General features: G+C 45.9%; 2 protein-coding genes across 2 annotated transcripts; one reads left to right on the top strand and one right to left on the bottom strand.

Moving 5' to 3' along the window:
- Positions 1-80: 80 nt before the first annotated feature.
- Positions 81-3,905, bottom strand: MRPL20 (mitochondrial ribosomal protein L20). The gene is made up of 4 exons (XM_074892933.1): positions 3,756-3,905; positions 2,524-2,634; positions 2,154-2,231; positions 81-584 (listed from the first exon to the last, which is right to left on the bottom strand). Exons 1-4 carry the CDS (start codon positions 3,840-3,842, stop codon positions 411-413), a joined length of 450 nt encoding a protein of 149 aa, XP_074749034.1. The 5' UTR covers positions 3,843-3,905; the 3' UTR covers positions 81-410.
- A 4,036-nt stretch (positions 3,906-7,941) lies between these two features.
- On the top strand, positions 7,942-13,436 carry TMEM278 (transmembrane protein 278). The gene is made up of 2 exons (XM_074892932.1): positions 7,942-8,952; positions 11,492-13,436. The coding sequence occupies exons 1-2, from the start codon at positions 8,683-8,685 to the stop codon at positions 11,759-11,761; spliced, it is 540 nt and encodes a 179-aa protein (XP_074749033.1). The 5' UTR covers positions 7,942-8,682; the 3' UTR covers positions 11,762-13,436.
- Positions 13,437-13,824: the final 388 nt, after the last annotated feature.

Here is a 13,824-nt window from a genome sequence, read left to right as displayed (position 1 = left end):
CGCTGAGAGCCCTCTGGGGCAGGGCTCTTCCCCCGCGCAGCGCCACAATTCACCACTCAAAATTGGTTTTCCAGGAGCAGTTACCAAAAAAATATCTTTATTAAAGTCCTTACGAGAACAAAAAGCGTACGCACGCTAGAGATGTTGTTAACACCGGAACTTCTACAGGCCTGACTTACCACTGCTAACTTCAAACTGCGGTTTCTAACTCGATGTGGTTCAGTTACAACGATACAGGGGGGGAAAAAGTCATCAATGTGCAAACTTCACAGCCAGACCCACCCCTTCTTCCTTCTGGAACCATCCTTAGAGGATTTTATTCCACCGCTACGATCTTAGCAGTCAGCCAGCGAGTTTACTTTGCAATACAAGTTCCTGTTTATAACATGTATCTGCAGGCTCTTTTAATATCAATAGTGGTGTACAATACGTGAAAATATCCCATCTGGTTCTTTTCCATCTCCCAGGGCAGCAAGGAAGCCTTCTTGTCTCCTCCTCTGGGCTAACGCAGCCAGGGACTTGAACGTCTTTGGCTCATAAATAGCCAAATCAGCAATCATTTTCCTATTCAGCTCCACCTGGGACTAAATGCAAGAAAATTTGTTGGTTAAGTACTGTAATTTTTACAAACACCACCGCAACACTTAATGGCTACCTGAGGTCTTAAGGGAAATTACCTTTTTTCTATGCTGTACAATTCTGGAACTATTAGAGAACTGTCAGACATCACTAGTCAGCCATGGATGTCTCATTAAGCCAATGTGTAAAATTTCTTTACTGACTTTCTCAAAGTCTTTCTGGTAGAAACCAAAAACTGAAGAAGAATCTCATTTCATGGAAGGCTACATGTTACAGGTTAATCCATGGCACTTGTTTCTGTTCTTAAACATATTCAAGTTTACCTCTTGTGATAGAAGCTGCTTGGTATTTTAAAATGTGTCCTGGAGTAGAGAAGGAAAGACTGCAGAGTCAAATACTCTTAACAAGTCTAGATATTGCACTGTTAAATGCATATTCTAAAAGGGATGTATTATATAAAACAGTTTACTTTTGGATCTTCCAGCAGAGAACCTTACAAAAATATACTGCTCTGAAACAAGAATCAAAGGGACAGGCATCTTGAGGAGAGAAAAAAAAAAAAAAAGAGAAAAAGAGTTAACTTTTAGGCAGTGCTTAATTCTTTTGGTTACAGCATGACAAGAGTAACCAGGAAAAAGAGTGTATAAATTTCAGGAACTATATTACTTTACAGGAAACATGTCAGAAAGCCTAGGAAGTGATCTATTTATTTGAAACCCAGATAAAATGTTTTGAAATGCGCTATAAATTTATATGTAGTTCCACTTTAAGAAGCAAAAACCACTACCTCCTTATTATGATCACAACCAAGAGAAACAAGTTTTAATTTTACAGTTCCAGTATCAACAAATTAAAACAAATTCCCCAGCACGTTTAAGAACAAGGGACAGTGGCACTAACTCTGCCTGGTCCATGCTCACCAAAACACAAAGCTAGTAATGAAAACAGTTTCTTAGGGTTGTTTTTGCTAATCCAAGCTTTGTATTTTTAAATTTCTTGACGTAAAAGGAAAGGCAGCAGTCACTTAATGCCCGCAGTAGCAACAAGCGTAAAAGCATTTTACAAGTCGTGTTCTTAAGGTGCACAGTAAAAGTTTTGGGGACAGAACAAGGTGTAGAGCAACAACACTCCCCAGGATAAAAGGCGATTATGCGTATAAGGAAGAGAAACAGGTTTTGGGCAGGACTTAGTTCCTGAAGTGAATGAAATTCCTTTCATAAGCAGAAGGCTTTTCATCACAACTAGGAAGCAGGACAGTGTTGGCACAAGTTCAGTCTGACAGAAGGAGCTTTTCAAACCCTCCACCATGCCCTACTGCCTGCTCAGGCTCCAATTTGGAAGTCCCCACCACTACTCTTTAAAGATTGGCAAGTGGAGGCTGCAGCTTCAATTCCTTGCTGTTGCAATCTTAGATAGTAACCAGCAGCACTTTGATGTGTTTTGTCAGACTACATCTACTTGAAAGACTTCAGAGTTTTAGGAAACTAATTTGCCTGGCACTTCAGAAGACCTCTATGAGGCATCTTCTCCAATTTGTTGTTTCAAAGTAATTATTCTTCAAGCACCATCCTTACCTTAAGCAGATTGCTTATGAAAGCTGGGTATTTCAAACCATGTTCAAGAGAAGCTGCTTCAATCCTCGTGATCCAAAGCTGAAAGTGTAAAAATTAACATCTTGGATGATAAAATACTTTAAAAGTAAACCTTTTGTCATGCTGATCTGCTCACATTTTCAGACCTACAGTCTTCTCAGTGCAACATATACATGTATGAACTTCACAACGTGAGCTGTTTCAGACCACAGAGGGACTGTGCTTACTTTAAACTCTTATTTCTCACCCACAGGTAAAACATTTTGAGAGAACCCCCCCAGTAAGGAAAATGGCTATTTCAGTTCTGCTCTTTGCACACTTTAATGTTTACATCTAACATGTTGCTATTTACCGCTCTTAGGAATCTCTTCTTCTCTCTTCTGGCCTTTGTAGACTTCACAAAAGCTCTCCGAACACTTCGTACAGCCAGCTTATAGCAGCGGTTCTTCCTTCCACGAAAATGCTGAAACAAAACCAAGATGTTCTTGTTCAGTTATCTTTAAGGCTCTTAAACCCTTCAGAAATACTAATATATGCTCATTTGCATTTCACAACTCTTCATAACAAGGATCACTTCACAAACATCAGCTAAGCCTTCAGCTGGTATATAATGAAAATACTATTTCCTTGTTTTATAGCATGGGAAACCTGAAGTTGAAAAGTTGGAGCAGGCTGAAAAATTTCAATCCAGCAGAAGGGAGCCAAAACCAGACCTCACTTCAGCTGTGGTTGCAGCAGAGAGGCAACCACAAAATCATCTTCAGTGCTTGCAGGCAAACCCTAAACTCACGCATTTATTCTCACTCCTGAGCTGCCCTCTCAGTTTTGTCAGTATGAATACAGGGACAGGACAGGAGCCTCTGGTATGTCAAAAACATTGCAGTTGCCCGAACACAAAGTATAATGAATAAGTTTGCTGGAGCTACTAACATCCATCTAACGTGAAGCAGGAAGAAGTAAGTAGCCAGTCCTGCGCAGTCAGAGAAATAAATAACTACTACAGGGACTGTGGGCAGACCAAGATACTGTCACTTACTGTCACTTACTGCAACATCTTCTACCTCAACCCTACAGCAAGCCGTACTACCAACCAGGATGCTAACAGCCTGCCCTTGAGAAAGGTTCTCCCCGAGTGGAGGTACAACAGCTTGAACTTCAGTTGAAATCATGTTGTGCAGCAGTCTCGTTCACCTTTTAAAATGCACTTGAAGAGCAAGGTTGGTTTTTTTCCCCTGCTCCTTTTCCCAGTTAAAAACCAGCAAACCCCCACAGCCAACTCCAGCCTGCAGCCCGCTGTGTTTACACTCTGCTCTGCCCCAGTTGCTCCTATTTCTTCTGCCGCAGGGCTCTCGCTTTTATTCACCCCCATGTGCTGTGTTATAGCACCAACACCAGGCGTGTTTACGGCCTCCGGCTTTAACCAAACAGACCAATTTCCATCCACAGAAAATGCCCGGTTGACGCGAGTCACCCCGCGGGCCCTCGCCGGCCCCAGCGCTGGGCGGGGAAGGACCCGCGGGCCTCGGGCGGGCCGGAGCCCCTCAGGGGGGCGGCCGAGGAAGGAGCCGCAGCGGGGACACTCACCCGCGCATACTTGAGCACCTCCTGCACCCTCCAGAAGCGGTCGGTGAGGCGGCTGCGCAGCCAGCGCGGAGCGCTCAGCAGCACCATCTCCGCGGCCCCTTGGCGGCAACGCGGCCCCTTCCGGGGCGGGGACGAGGGGCCCGGCCTCGGCTCTTCCGCCGCTTCCCGGCAGGCTGGGCCGCTGTGGCGTGAGGGGTTTCCCTGCCAGGCCGTTGTGTGGTATTTCCCCTCCCCACGCCCCGTGAAAACCCGGTGGAATTATTCTGAGGGTGATTATTTAGCTGACCGCGGGGTGCGGGGCAGCGCTGTCCAGAATCCACCTCCCTGGAGGAGCCACTGTACGAGGAAGCTGTTGGTTGCTCCCAGGGGATTGTACTCAGGAGCTTTATGCCGAAACTCCCCGAATAAGGGGGACCCGAGCTGCTTGGAGGTGGCCATTCCACAGAGCTTGGGGTGTAGCAGACTTGGCGGCGCTTACCCTGCCCCGTAGCGCATCCCTCTGTCACCGGAATTGGGAATAAACCTCTTCGTACCGGTGTAGCATCAAGAAGGAGGCCTTGTTAATGTAGCGCCAGGTGCATGCCTCCACCTAACGTGCATACTGAAAGACAAAAGCACACTCATTATATAGAATTTTTAAAATATTAATGTAATTTCCAAGAAGTACCCACCTATTTTCAGGGAATCTCAGGCATATGTTAACACATTGCACAAGCAGACTAAAATTTGGGAAAGAGGGGCTTCCATGGGGGGTTTCGGTTGTCTGTGGTGGTCCCTTGTGGTTGTTGAAGAGGTGTCTCAGTGTCCTTTCCATGAACTCTGAGTCTTTTTTCATAGAAGGTTTTGTCTTGGCTCATCACTCTGTAAAGTTTCTCAGGTTCATTATCTTTGGTTTCCACAGGTGTCTGCTGGTTTATCTGCCCTCCCCGGGATGTACCCATCACAGTTGCAAAAATTATGCTCTTGGGTGCATTCTTGTCTGAGGTCCCTTACAACAAGGAGTTTAACTGATGGGATACGCTCTTTCTGTTGTCTGAAGGTGTCCATCCATTTTCATCCATGCGGGAAAACCAGAAATGAAGCCTTGAATTCATAGATGCCGGGAACACTGAAGGGAGTGAGCTCAGTAAAGTGCTTTCAGTGAAATCACAATCCATGTGTCTGTAGAGACATGAGGAGGGAGCGGCTTTGCCGTTTTGCATTGTCGTTTATCCTGTGAGGGACTGGAGGTGTCGATGAAGTCCTGTGAAATGGGGCCTTATTTCGGTCACTGTTCAGTACCCATCTCTTGCTGCTGGGCTGTATTGCTAGCAGTGCTCAAACTAGCAATGCTAAAGCAGTGTGAAAAGTTTTTGTGTTGTTTTCAGTGACTGGAAGAATTCCATGCTGGGTAGCATGTCTTACAGTACTTCCTCTGTGTGTAAGAGATTGTGAGATGTAAAACGAACATTTTTTATGAACTGTAACAAACCACAAGATGGTGCTGTCATTATAGGCAGTGGAAAAAATATTTCTTAGCAGCGAGAGTCTCTGCCATCAGAAAAGAGAACTAACGAATTTGTCTGATCATCTTTAATCATTCTCAGTTTCAGCATCTCAAAGCAATGATGCTCCTTGTTAGAAACTGCTCCATAACTTGCACCATCATCAAGACATCTTTCCCACTTACAGGCAGGGGCTTGTTCTGGATGTGGAAACTTCACAGAATTAGAAGCTTGGGGAATCTTTCTTACTATCACTGGGGTTTGTTTGACACGAAGGTCACTTGGTTATTAGAAGAATCATTAGAATGTGTGTTTTTTTCCAAAGGAAAATAAATTTAAAGAATACAATTTTCAGACCTCCCACAGGTTAAAATGCATTTTCATTATCGCAAAAGGCTTCCATCCACACCCTCTGCCTGGGGCCCATTTAAGCTCAGGCCTGGCAGCATCCTTCTGCCTGAGTTGCTGTTGTAGGTGTACCTGTTTCTGGGGCTAGCTGCGTTGCAGCTAAGGCTGGGCATGGACCTTATTCTGGTCTCTGACCTGTAGACTGACTTTCCAGGCTGACCTTGGACCTGCCTTATAACTGTAAGCTTGCCTGAAGATCTGGACTCTTCATTGACTCTGACCACCAACTCTGAGTCTACTGTTTTCACCTTGGTTGGGTCCTGTGGGCTGGAGCCTTGGCTGGCAATCCTCTGCCCTGCGAGCCCCCCATCTCTGAGGGAGCAGCAAGAACTTAATTATTGCCAAGCTTCCAGCAGCCTCCTGTGGCTGAGGCTTTGTATTTTTCTGATGGGCTTTGAGATCCGTCAATGGTAAGCACAGAACGAAGTGCCCCACGTAGTTATGAGTTATTTCTGCTGTTAATAAGAATGATACACCTGACTTGTGATCTGTTACAGATTAGCCAGGTGAATTTTTGCTGCTGGATACTGATAGAGCTAAAGTTTGTGAGACTCTTTTGGATGTCTAAGAGGCCCTGCAAGAAGAGCTATAGAAAAAAAAATGAAGTGGTGAGTGTGGATCAACTAATAATTTTCATAGCTGGGGAACTGCATAACAAGTATGGATGTTGTTGAGCTGTTTACTTATTTGTTTCAAAAGGCCTCCTTCTTGCTGGTATCCCTCGTTACACCTTAGAAATCTGTATCCTCACACAGCCCTTCAACTCACTTCAACGTTAAAGCTTCTGTTTTGGTATTGATTATGCGTGGCAGATAGCAAATAGTCTCAATTTGTCTCACTGTTTTCTTTCTACAAGCAGTGTGTAACACTCTTCCAGCCCAGGGTGAGGAGGTACTTTCAGCAGCAAGAGGACAGAGTCTGTTCAATTGTATTCTATTTCAATTAGAAGGCGATCCTTCTGGCTACATGAGCTTGTATCTTTGCAGGGTGATATTCTACTTTCTACAGTCAGAAAAATGACTAATATAAGACATATGTGCCTCCTCATTGAAATAGTGGCCTGTGACTTGGAAATCCACATCCAAATTTTAGCTTTGAAAGAAGCTTGGGGAACACTTTTAATTCTATGTATTCCTGTTCCCTGTTTCTAAAACTTGCACAGTAAGATATGCTGTGCATTTAGTCCATACGTGTGGAGTGCCTGGCACAATGGCGCTTAACTTTGATTAAAAGTAATGCCAGAAATCAGTAACAGTCTGCTTCACTCACGAGGGATGAATATTGAGCCTGGATATTGCGTTTGTGTTGCTCTCATCATCTCCTCCTGCTGTCATGGCTTTGTCAGAGGCTGCTGGTAAGCCGTGGTGTGTTTGGGATGCAGCTGCCCTGAGGTCCACTAGCCCTGACTTATCACCTGGTAGAGCTCTTTTAATGGGCCACCAGTAAATGCTTCACGAGTGGGTCTGTCCAAGTCCTTGGAGAAAACTGTCTGTGCTGTTGCTACAGCTGGCCAGTAAATAAGGCAGATAAACATACCAAAACACCCAATAATGGCAAGGGGATGGGCACCCAAAAGACACAATTTTTAACAAAAACATTAAATGAAGAAAAGCTAGCACTCATCTGTATTATAAAATCATTTTACACTTTGCATTGTGTGAACCTTGTTTTTCTGATAACCTTTTTCTAGGGCAGAACTTTCTGAGCAAAATAGCATCAAGTGGACCACGGGACTCCTGGATTCTTTCCCTGACTTGTGCCACGGATGAGCTGTGACTTCTGGTAGGACCTGTGCTACCTCAGTTTCCTTTGAAGTTAAGGAAGTTTTCTCCCTCCTGCAGTACTATGATTATCCATATATGAATGTATCTAAAAGGCTACATAAATGTGCAGATACCACTGAAATTCTTAAATAATATTGATCATAGGAGGCAGATGAAAGAGTTGATAATTGCTGTGCCTTCACTACAAGAGTATCAGTATGTTCTGCAAACAATAACAGTGATGGCTGCAGAGAACACAAGATTTCTGAGGTATATAGTGATTATTATCATCAATTTCTCTAAGGTTTTTTAATCTAGAGAGAAATTGTAGAAAATTAATCAGAGGCAGAGTGTTTAAAATTGGAAAGGGACCATCTTGCTCTGGGAATGTATGGTTTGAGCGTGGCTCTTGGGTGCTGTGTGCTAAATCACTTCAGTAGTGAGATAGATGTGAAGGATTGGCTGGCACGGGAAGCGGCTTCAGAATCTACTCTGTAAACAGAGCAGTGTTGCAAAGCTCTGAGAGCCAGCTCGGGGAGGAAGACACTGCTTGTATTTGAGTGCCTGTGACTGCGGGCAGCTGAGAGCAGTGAAACCACACACCGCTCCAGTCTTTGCTTCCAGCTCTGCAAGGTGTGGGCAAGGACTCCAGCAAGGCAGAGAGCGGAGAAACAGCTGCTGTTCGTTATCTTCACTGGTCACTTCATTTGGATGAAAGTTGAGCAGGAATATTTACATGGGTACAGGGTGAAGAGTGTGGAAAGATGATTTGCAGTCAAGGAACTGTCTGAAAGTGCTTAAGCCTGATACTCTTGGCAAACAGCAGTGCTCAAAGGTGGAGGAGGATACTAAAGCTAGGCACTCTCTGGAACTGAGCAGCCTATCAAAGCTAAGACAGCAACTGTTTGGGACTTCGTGGGATCACAGTCCTAGGGAGAACAACAACAAATTCAGGAGTACTGTGGATTCAAAAGCAAAATAATAACCATTGCCAAACTTCCAGCAGCCACATCTACTTTGAAACTGAGGTTGGGACACTGTTGGAGAACATTCTGAAGGGAAACAACCTGTGCTGGCCAGGTCCTGGGAAAGCAGGTGGCCAAAAGCGGCCTTTCCTTCCTTGCTCCATTATGATCTCTGGTTAAACGTTCCTGTCCATCTGTGGAAGAGGCAGAAAAAGCCACTGAAAATTACTTCCCAGGTCTGTCACAAAAAGCAAAAAAAACACCCCATTTTCGATAAGAGTAGGTTGATTAGCAACCTTCTTGAAGAATGTCTGGCCAGGACAGTGAGGACTTTGGAGCAGAAAACCTCTCAGACAAGTCTCAGATGATTCCTAGCCTCCCGCCGTATGACATGGATGACCAGCTCCTTCCCAGGGAGCCACGGAGTGCCTGGTGCTGCTTGGCATGGACCCTGGTGGTAGGCACCATGAACTTCTTGGTCTTTTTCATGAATTTGCTCCTGATGTTTGTTATCTTCACCATTGTGCTGCTTCCTACCATTGTGGTAGTTTATTTTGGCTTCCAATGCCACTCCCGGGTAAGTAAGCCACCTCTAAGGCAGGGCCATGGTTTTATTTTAGCCCATGGGGAACAGTGACTGTAAAGCTGAGGCTGGATTCCCCAAGCTTTGGCTTTGTTTCCATAAGGAGTGTGTATGTGTATAGATTTTTTGCATGAGGTGAGTGGGGGAGGTACGTGTACAGCCTGGGCTGACAAGAACTGGGTTGTGGTAGTTCCTGCTGACCTGCAGGCGCTTGGTTGTACAAGGGAGTGGGCTCTCCTGCTTGTGCCTGTGGCATGGCTATAAGGAAAGCTGGCATGTGCATTTGTCTAGGGAAGTACAGGCTCTGTGGTTTCTGGGCTAATTGTCTATAAGTAGTTGGCTGGCACCCGTACGTTCAGTGTCGGTGGGTTAGCACAAAAGGCTTGGAGGAGCAGGGAGAGCACTGACAGCAGCTGCTCGTGACTGCCCAGCTCCTCGGGGACTGAGAGAACGTGGGACCTCTTGGTCCTGATTGCCCGTGCGCTGCACTTTGTACAGTTTTTTTAAGTATAAAGTGATCAGAGATAAATCTACAGCATTTCACAACAAGCTTGCATGAGAATCCAATCATGTGGGCACACCTGAATGCTGGCAGCAATGAGCAAGATACATTTTTACTCCTCCCTTCCTCCAATATTGTGGGAAACGGAAGCTTGATTGGGCAATAAAGTTGTATTCCCGTGAAAATAACAAGCAGCTGTGAGGGGTCAGATGAATACAGTCTCTGGCTTGACAAAGTTGCTGTTTGCGTTTTAATGTCACAATATTTCTCTTTCCTGTGACCTCTGTTACTGAGTGCTGCCAACCTGAACTCCTCCGTAATTCACACAAGTCCTCCGTGGGCTCTGACAGGGTTTGTTACTTTCCATTTAAGTAAGCCCTCTACAGTGTCATATTTGATCTGCCTAATGACTAATTATAGAACCATTAAAGTCTAACAGAATATATAATCCCTTCTTATGCCAATCTAACATTCAGATGCGTTCCAAATGTGCTGTACAGTTTCTCACACCAACAAATGAGTCTACTTTGTCAGTAAGGGCTCTGGCTGGGTGCGTGTCCATTCCAGTTGGTTGCTGTCCTCTGGATTTCATTATTTCATTACTTATAAATTTCTTCTTGGTATATTTCTGTAAATATTTTCAGAATCAGTTGGCTAAGTATGGATGTGAAAAAGCAGTTCTCCTGTTTTCCTCACAGGCAGTGGCTTAGACCAGCTCAGTATGACTTCTGCTGATTATCCTAAGCTAGAAGAGCTCTTTTACTTCCTACTTTGGGGGAAAAAAACCACACTGCAGTACCTTCTCCCAGCAGATAGAATTGACTCAAAATATAGATGTTATTGGTCTCCTCGTTCCACAGAACCTGAACTAAAGGGAAGATTACTTGAATATTCTCAAACTGATGTATTTACCCGAGAAATATTGAAAGAAGAACGTTTTTCCCCTTCCTTTTAATGAAATCTGTGCATCCTACCTAATGACCCAAGTCCTTGGGTGATCTCTGAGTGAGCAGATCCTAGCATGGGTGGTAGGAAAGGATCCAACCATGCAGTAGGGTCAGCCACTTACCCAGTTTAACCCAGGAAGGCTCTTCTGACTTCTGTGGACCTGTGCATGGATATTGCTGTGGAGGTCCCAGTCCACAGCAAGGGAGGAGACACCCTCTCTGCCTAGTTGAAGTGTAAAATCATGTTTCCCAGATGTGTAAACTCTCGCTCAGCTCTGGGACAACTGCTTGTTTGGCAGCACTTTTAGTGCCAGGATATCTATTCCGAGGAGCCATCTATGTGTGGTGAACGTGCTCATTCTGTAGGTGGAATCTTAGTTTGCTCACTTGAGGCCTCTAAACCCCAGGACACAACAGCATGCTAAGATGTGCTGTTGACTGCAAACATTTATAGCTTTGGGGGATGTGCTGTAACTTTCTGATACAGCCATTGCATTGTATTTTTCAGCTGACATCCCAGCAACATGAGTTGTCAACCCACAGCTCCCCATCTCAAAGCTCCCTGACAAAGGGACTGCGCTATTACTGTTTTCTCAGTACCGATGTATTTGCTCGTCTGAGAAGTTTGGCTTTGATTTTTATTGCTCTGAAATTATGAGAACTCATAGCTGCTGTTATTGGAAAGCTTTTCCTGATCCCTCAGACTAATGAACAGGGAGACATCTGTCATGGTAATTGTTTTGTAGAACAAGGCAGACCCAAGTGCTGCTGCTAGCTGGAGTGAAGCATAATTCATAGAGAAATCATGTACCTCTGGGCCAGGCAATTCCCACTGTGGCTTTGACACCTTCTGGAAATGTTTTACTGTGGGATGCAAATGGGTTTGATGCCCAACAGGATGAAGTGGGAGGCTCTGGAGGGCCTACAGAGAGAAAAAATGGCTCAGTGGAGTCCTGATTTACCTGAAGAGTCATGCAATGCTGCATGCATATATTTACCAGTGCTGCATAACTCAAGGGTACTTTGGTCACCACTTGTATCCACCACCAGGTCTGTGACAAGCTCTGTCTCGCTCTTCCCACAGGTGCTGCACTCAGCTGCCCGCTACTGCAGAAGCATCTTGGATGACAACAGCTCTTCTGCTCTCATCATCCTCGGCTTCGTCATCATGTCCCCTCTCATTGTGGTGGCCATGGCTATCTACTGCAGCCTGGCAAGGCGTCTCCGCCTCTTCATGTGCTTCCAGCCATACAGCAGGGCTGTGTACAAGGGGGTGAAGTGGCACTGGTACGAGGAGGGAGGCCTGTGCAGCTGTGCCAAGGGTTGGAACACTCAAGTCAAGGCCTGGGTATGAGTTTGCAGCACCAGAGGATCTGCCCTAGCCAGCATCCTCTTCTCTCTGCCCTGTCCCTCCCCACCATCCCCTTCCAGAATCACCATCCTGAGGTCTCTGCAGATGAAGGCTGTGTAGTACCTAGATGTGAGAGGAAGGAAGATCTATTAAGGAGCCATCTCCTGCAGCTTTGCAAGTGGGTAGGATTCTGCCCACTGTGAGGGAAATACAGAAAACACAACTCCTTGATGGTAAAGACAGTGTTCAGCCCTGAAAATAACAAGGACTCCTCCCAGTGCTCATGGCATTCTGAGCACAGCACTATTTCCAGTCGGGGCAGCATGCTCTGCCTCACAGGGGACATGGAGTACCTGTGTATAGGATTAAATGGTGGTGGGAGTGGCTGCTGACTTCGCTACCTGCCTCAGAGAGGTCTCTCTGGGAAAGGCAGCCTCTGGTGAAGCATCCAGCCAAGACAAAGCAACTGTGGTTTTCTCAAGTGTTGGGCTGCCAGTGTTTCTAACCTCTTGCAAAGGTTTCTGCAGGTCACTGCCTCTGTGATGCCACCGCTTTCCTACACATCAGATATTCTTCCCCCACTTAGCAATCCCTCTTTCCCATAGCAGCAGTGCTTAAGCTTCTTTCAGTGTTCCTGAGTCAGGTCGCTGGGTTGGCTGTGGAAACAAATGCTGATCTTTGGGTCTCTTTCCTGCCAGCTGCTGATCTGAAATATGCTTCTCTGGTAATGGCTGATGGTTATTAACCAGCGAATAGCTCCTTGTCCTTTATGCTGTGGTCAGGTTGTCTTGTCTGGGGCTAAATCTGGCTGAGGGGTCAGGTCAGTTTTAGGATTCCCGGCAGGAGGAACTGAAGGCTCGTGGCAGCTGCTCAGCACTACAAGTTCTCCCAGATCTGGGCTAAGAGCTTACACCGGTGAGGGACAGCAGATAATGTCTTGTTTTCTGAGGGTCACAGATACCTGGATTTAGGGCTAGTGCTGCAGTTTAAGAGCTGGAAAAGATCAAACTGACTGCTGAATGCTGTGAATATTTTGGTGCCCCAGTAAGGCTGGATATCTGGAGGACCCAGGAACCATTTCAGCACTGGCACTGTGTTGTATTCTGTGTGAAACAAGGACTGAATGGGCCACAGACTGACTGGCCCTCATGGAAATGCAAGTATGGCAGCAAGATGGTGTCTGGGGAGCCTGCTGTGCCGAATATGCCATCTGTAATACCCAGAGCGACGCGTGGGACACCTGGGCGTCCTCCCCAGAGAGGGGCTGTGTGTCCAAAACCTGTTGAGCAGGGGAACCCAGCCTGTGTTCCCCCTGGTGATTCTGCAGAAGTCCCAGCAGGGCCTGAACTGATGCTTAGCCAAGTCAGCTGGATCTCCTTCTTGATTTCAGTCATCTCTGAAGTCATCCCACAGATCCTCTGTCATGACATGCCGTAAATTGCACCTGGGTGAAAAGCACAGCGTATGTGAGAAGGTGTGGCAGGGAGGGAAAGGCATGGTAGTTTGATGCATGATCCTCTCCTTTCAAATCGCTGTGGGTCTCTGTAGTATTCAGTTAGTGGGGTCTGTGTGCTACCGATCACTGCAAGCTGTGCACTCCCACTGGCTGTTGTTCCCTGTCTCCCAGATACAACCATTTCAAGTGTTACGTATAAATAAAGATCATGCCAGATCTCCACTGAGGGGGTTTCTCTCTGTTCTGTCTCAAAGCACTGGCTGCATCAAACAGCTGTGTGGTGCCCATTGTACCACAGTACCTATCACTGTAAATTAAAATGTGATTTCTGTTTTCTTTCTGAGGATTGCTTTTTCCAGTCTATGTAGCCTGCAGAGCCCTAGTCCCACCCAGAGAAATACCCAGTGCTGACTACAGGTGAAAGTGAATTGAATTGGCAGGAAACACCCAGCGGGACACTCAGTCCAGCCACCAAAACAGACAAGACTGACACAGGGAGAGCTGGAGGTAAGCATGGCACTGTTGCTGGAGCCTTGTTTTGAGAGACTAGAGCCGTTGATTTAGGCTTTGGCCATCCCATCAGCTTGTGATGGGCGCAGTGTTGGCTTTG

The sequence above is a fragment of the Strix uralensis genome, chromosome 23 (assembly GCF_047716275.1).
Source record: "Strix uralensis isolate ZFMK-TIS-50842 chromosome 23, bStrUra1, whole genome shotgun sequence".
NCBI lineage: Eukaryota > Metazoa > Chordata > Aves > Strigiformes > Strigidae > Strix > Strix uralensis.
Note: the sequence above shows the minus strand (reverse complement) of the source record. Positions and strands in the feature narration are given on the sequence as shown.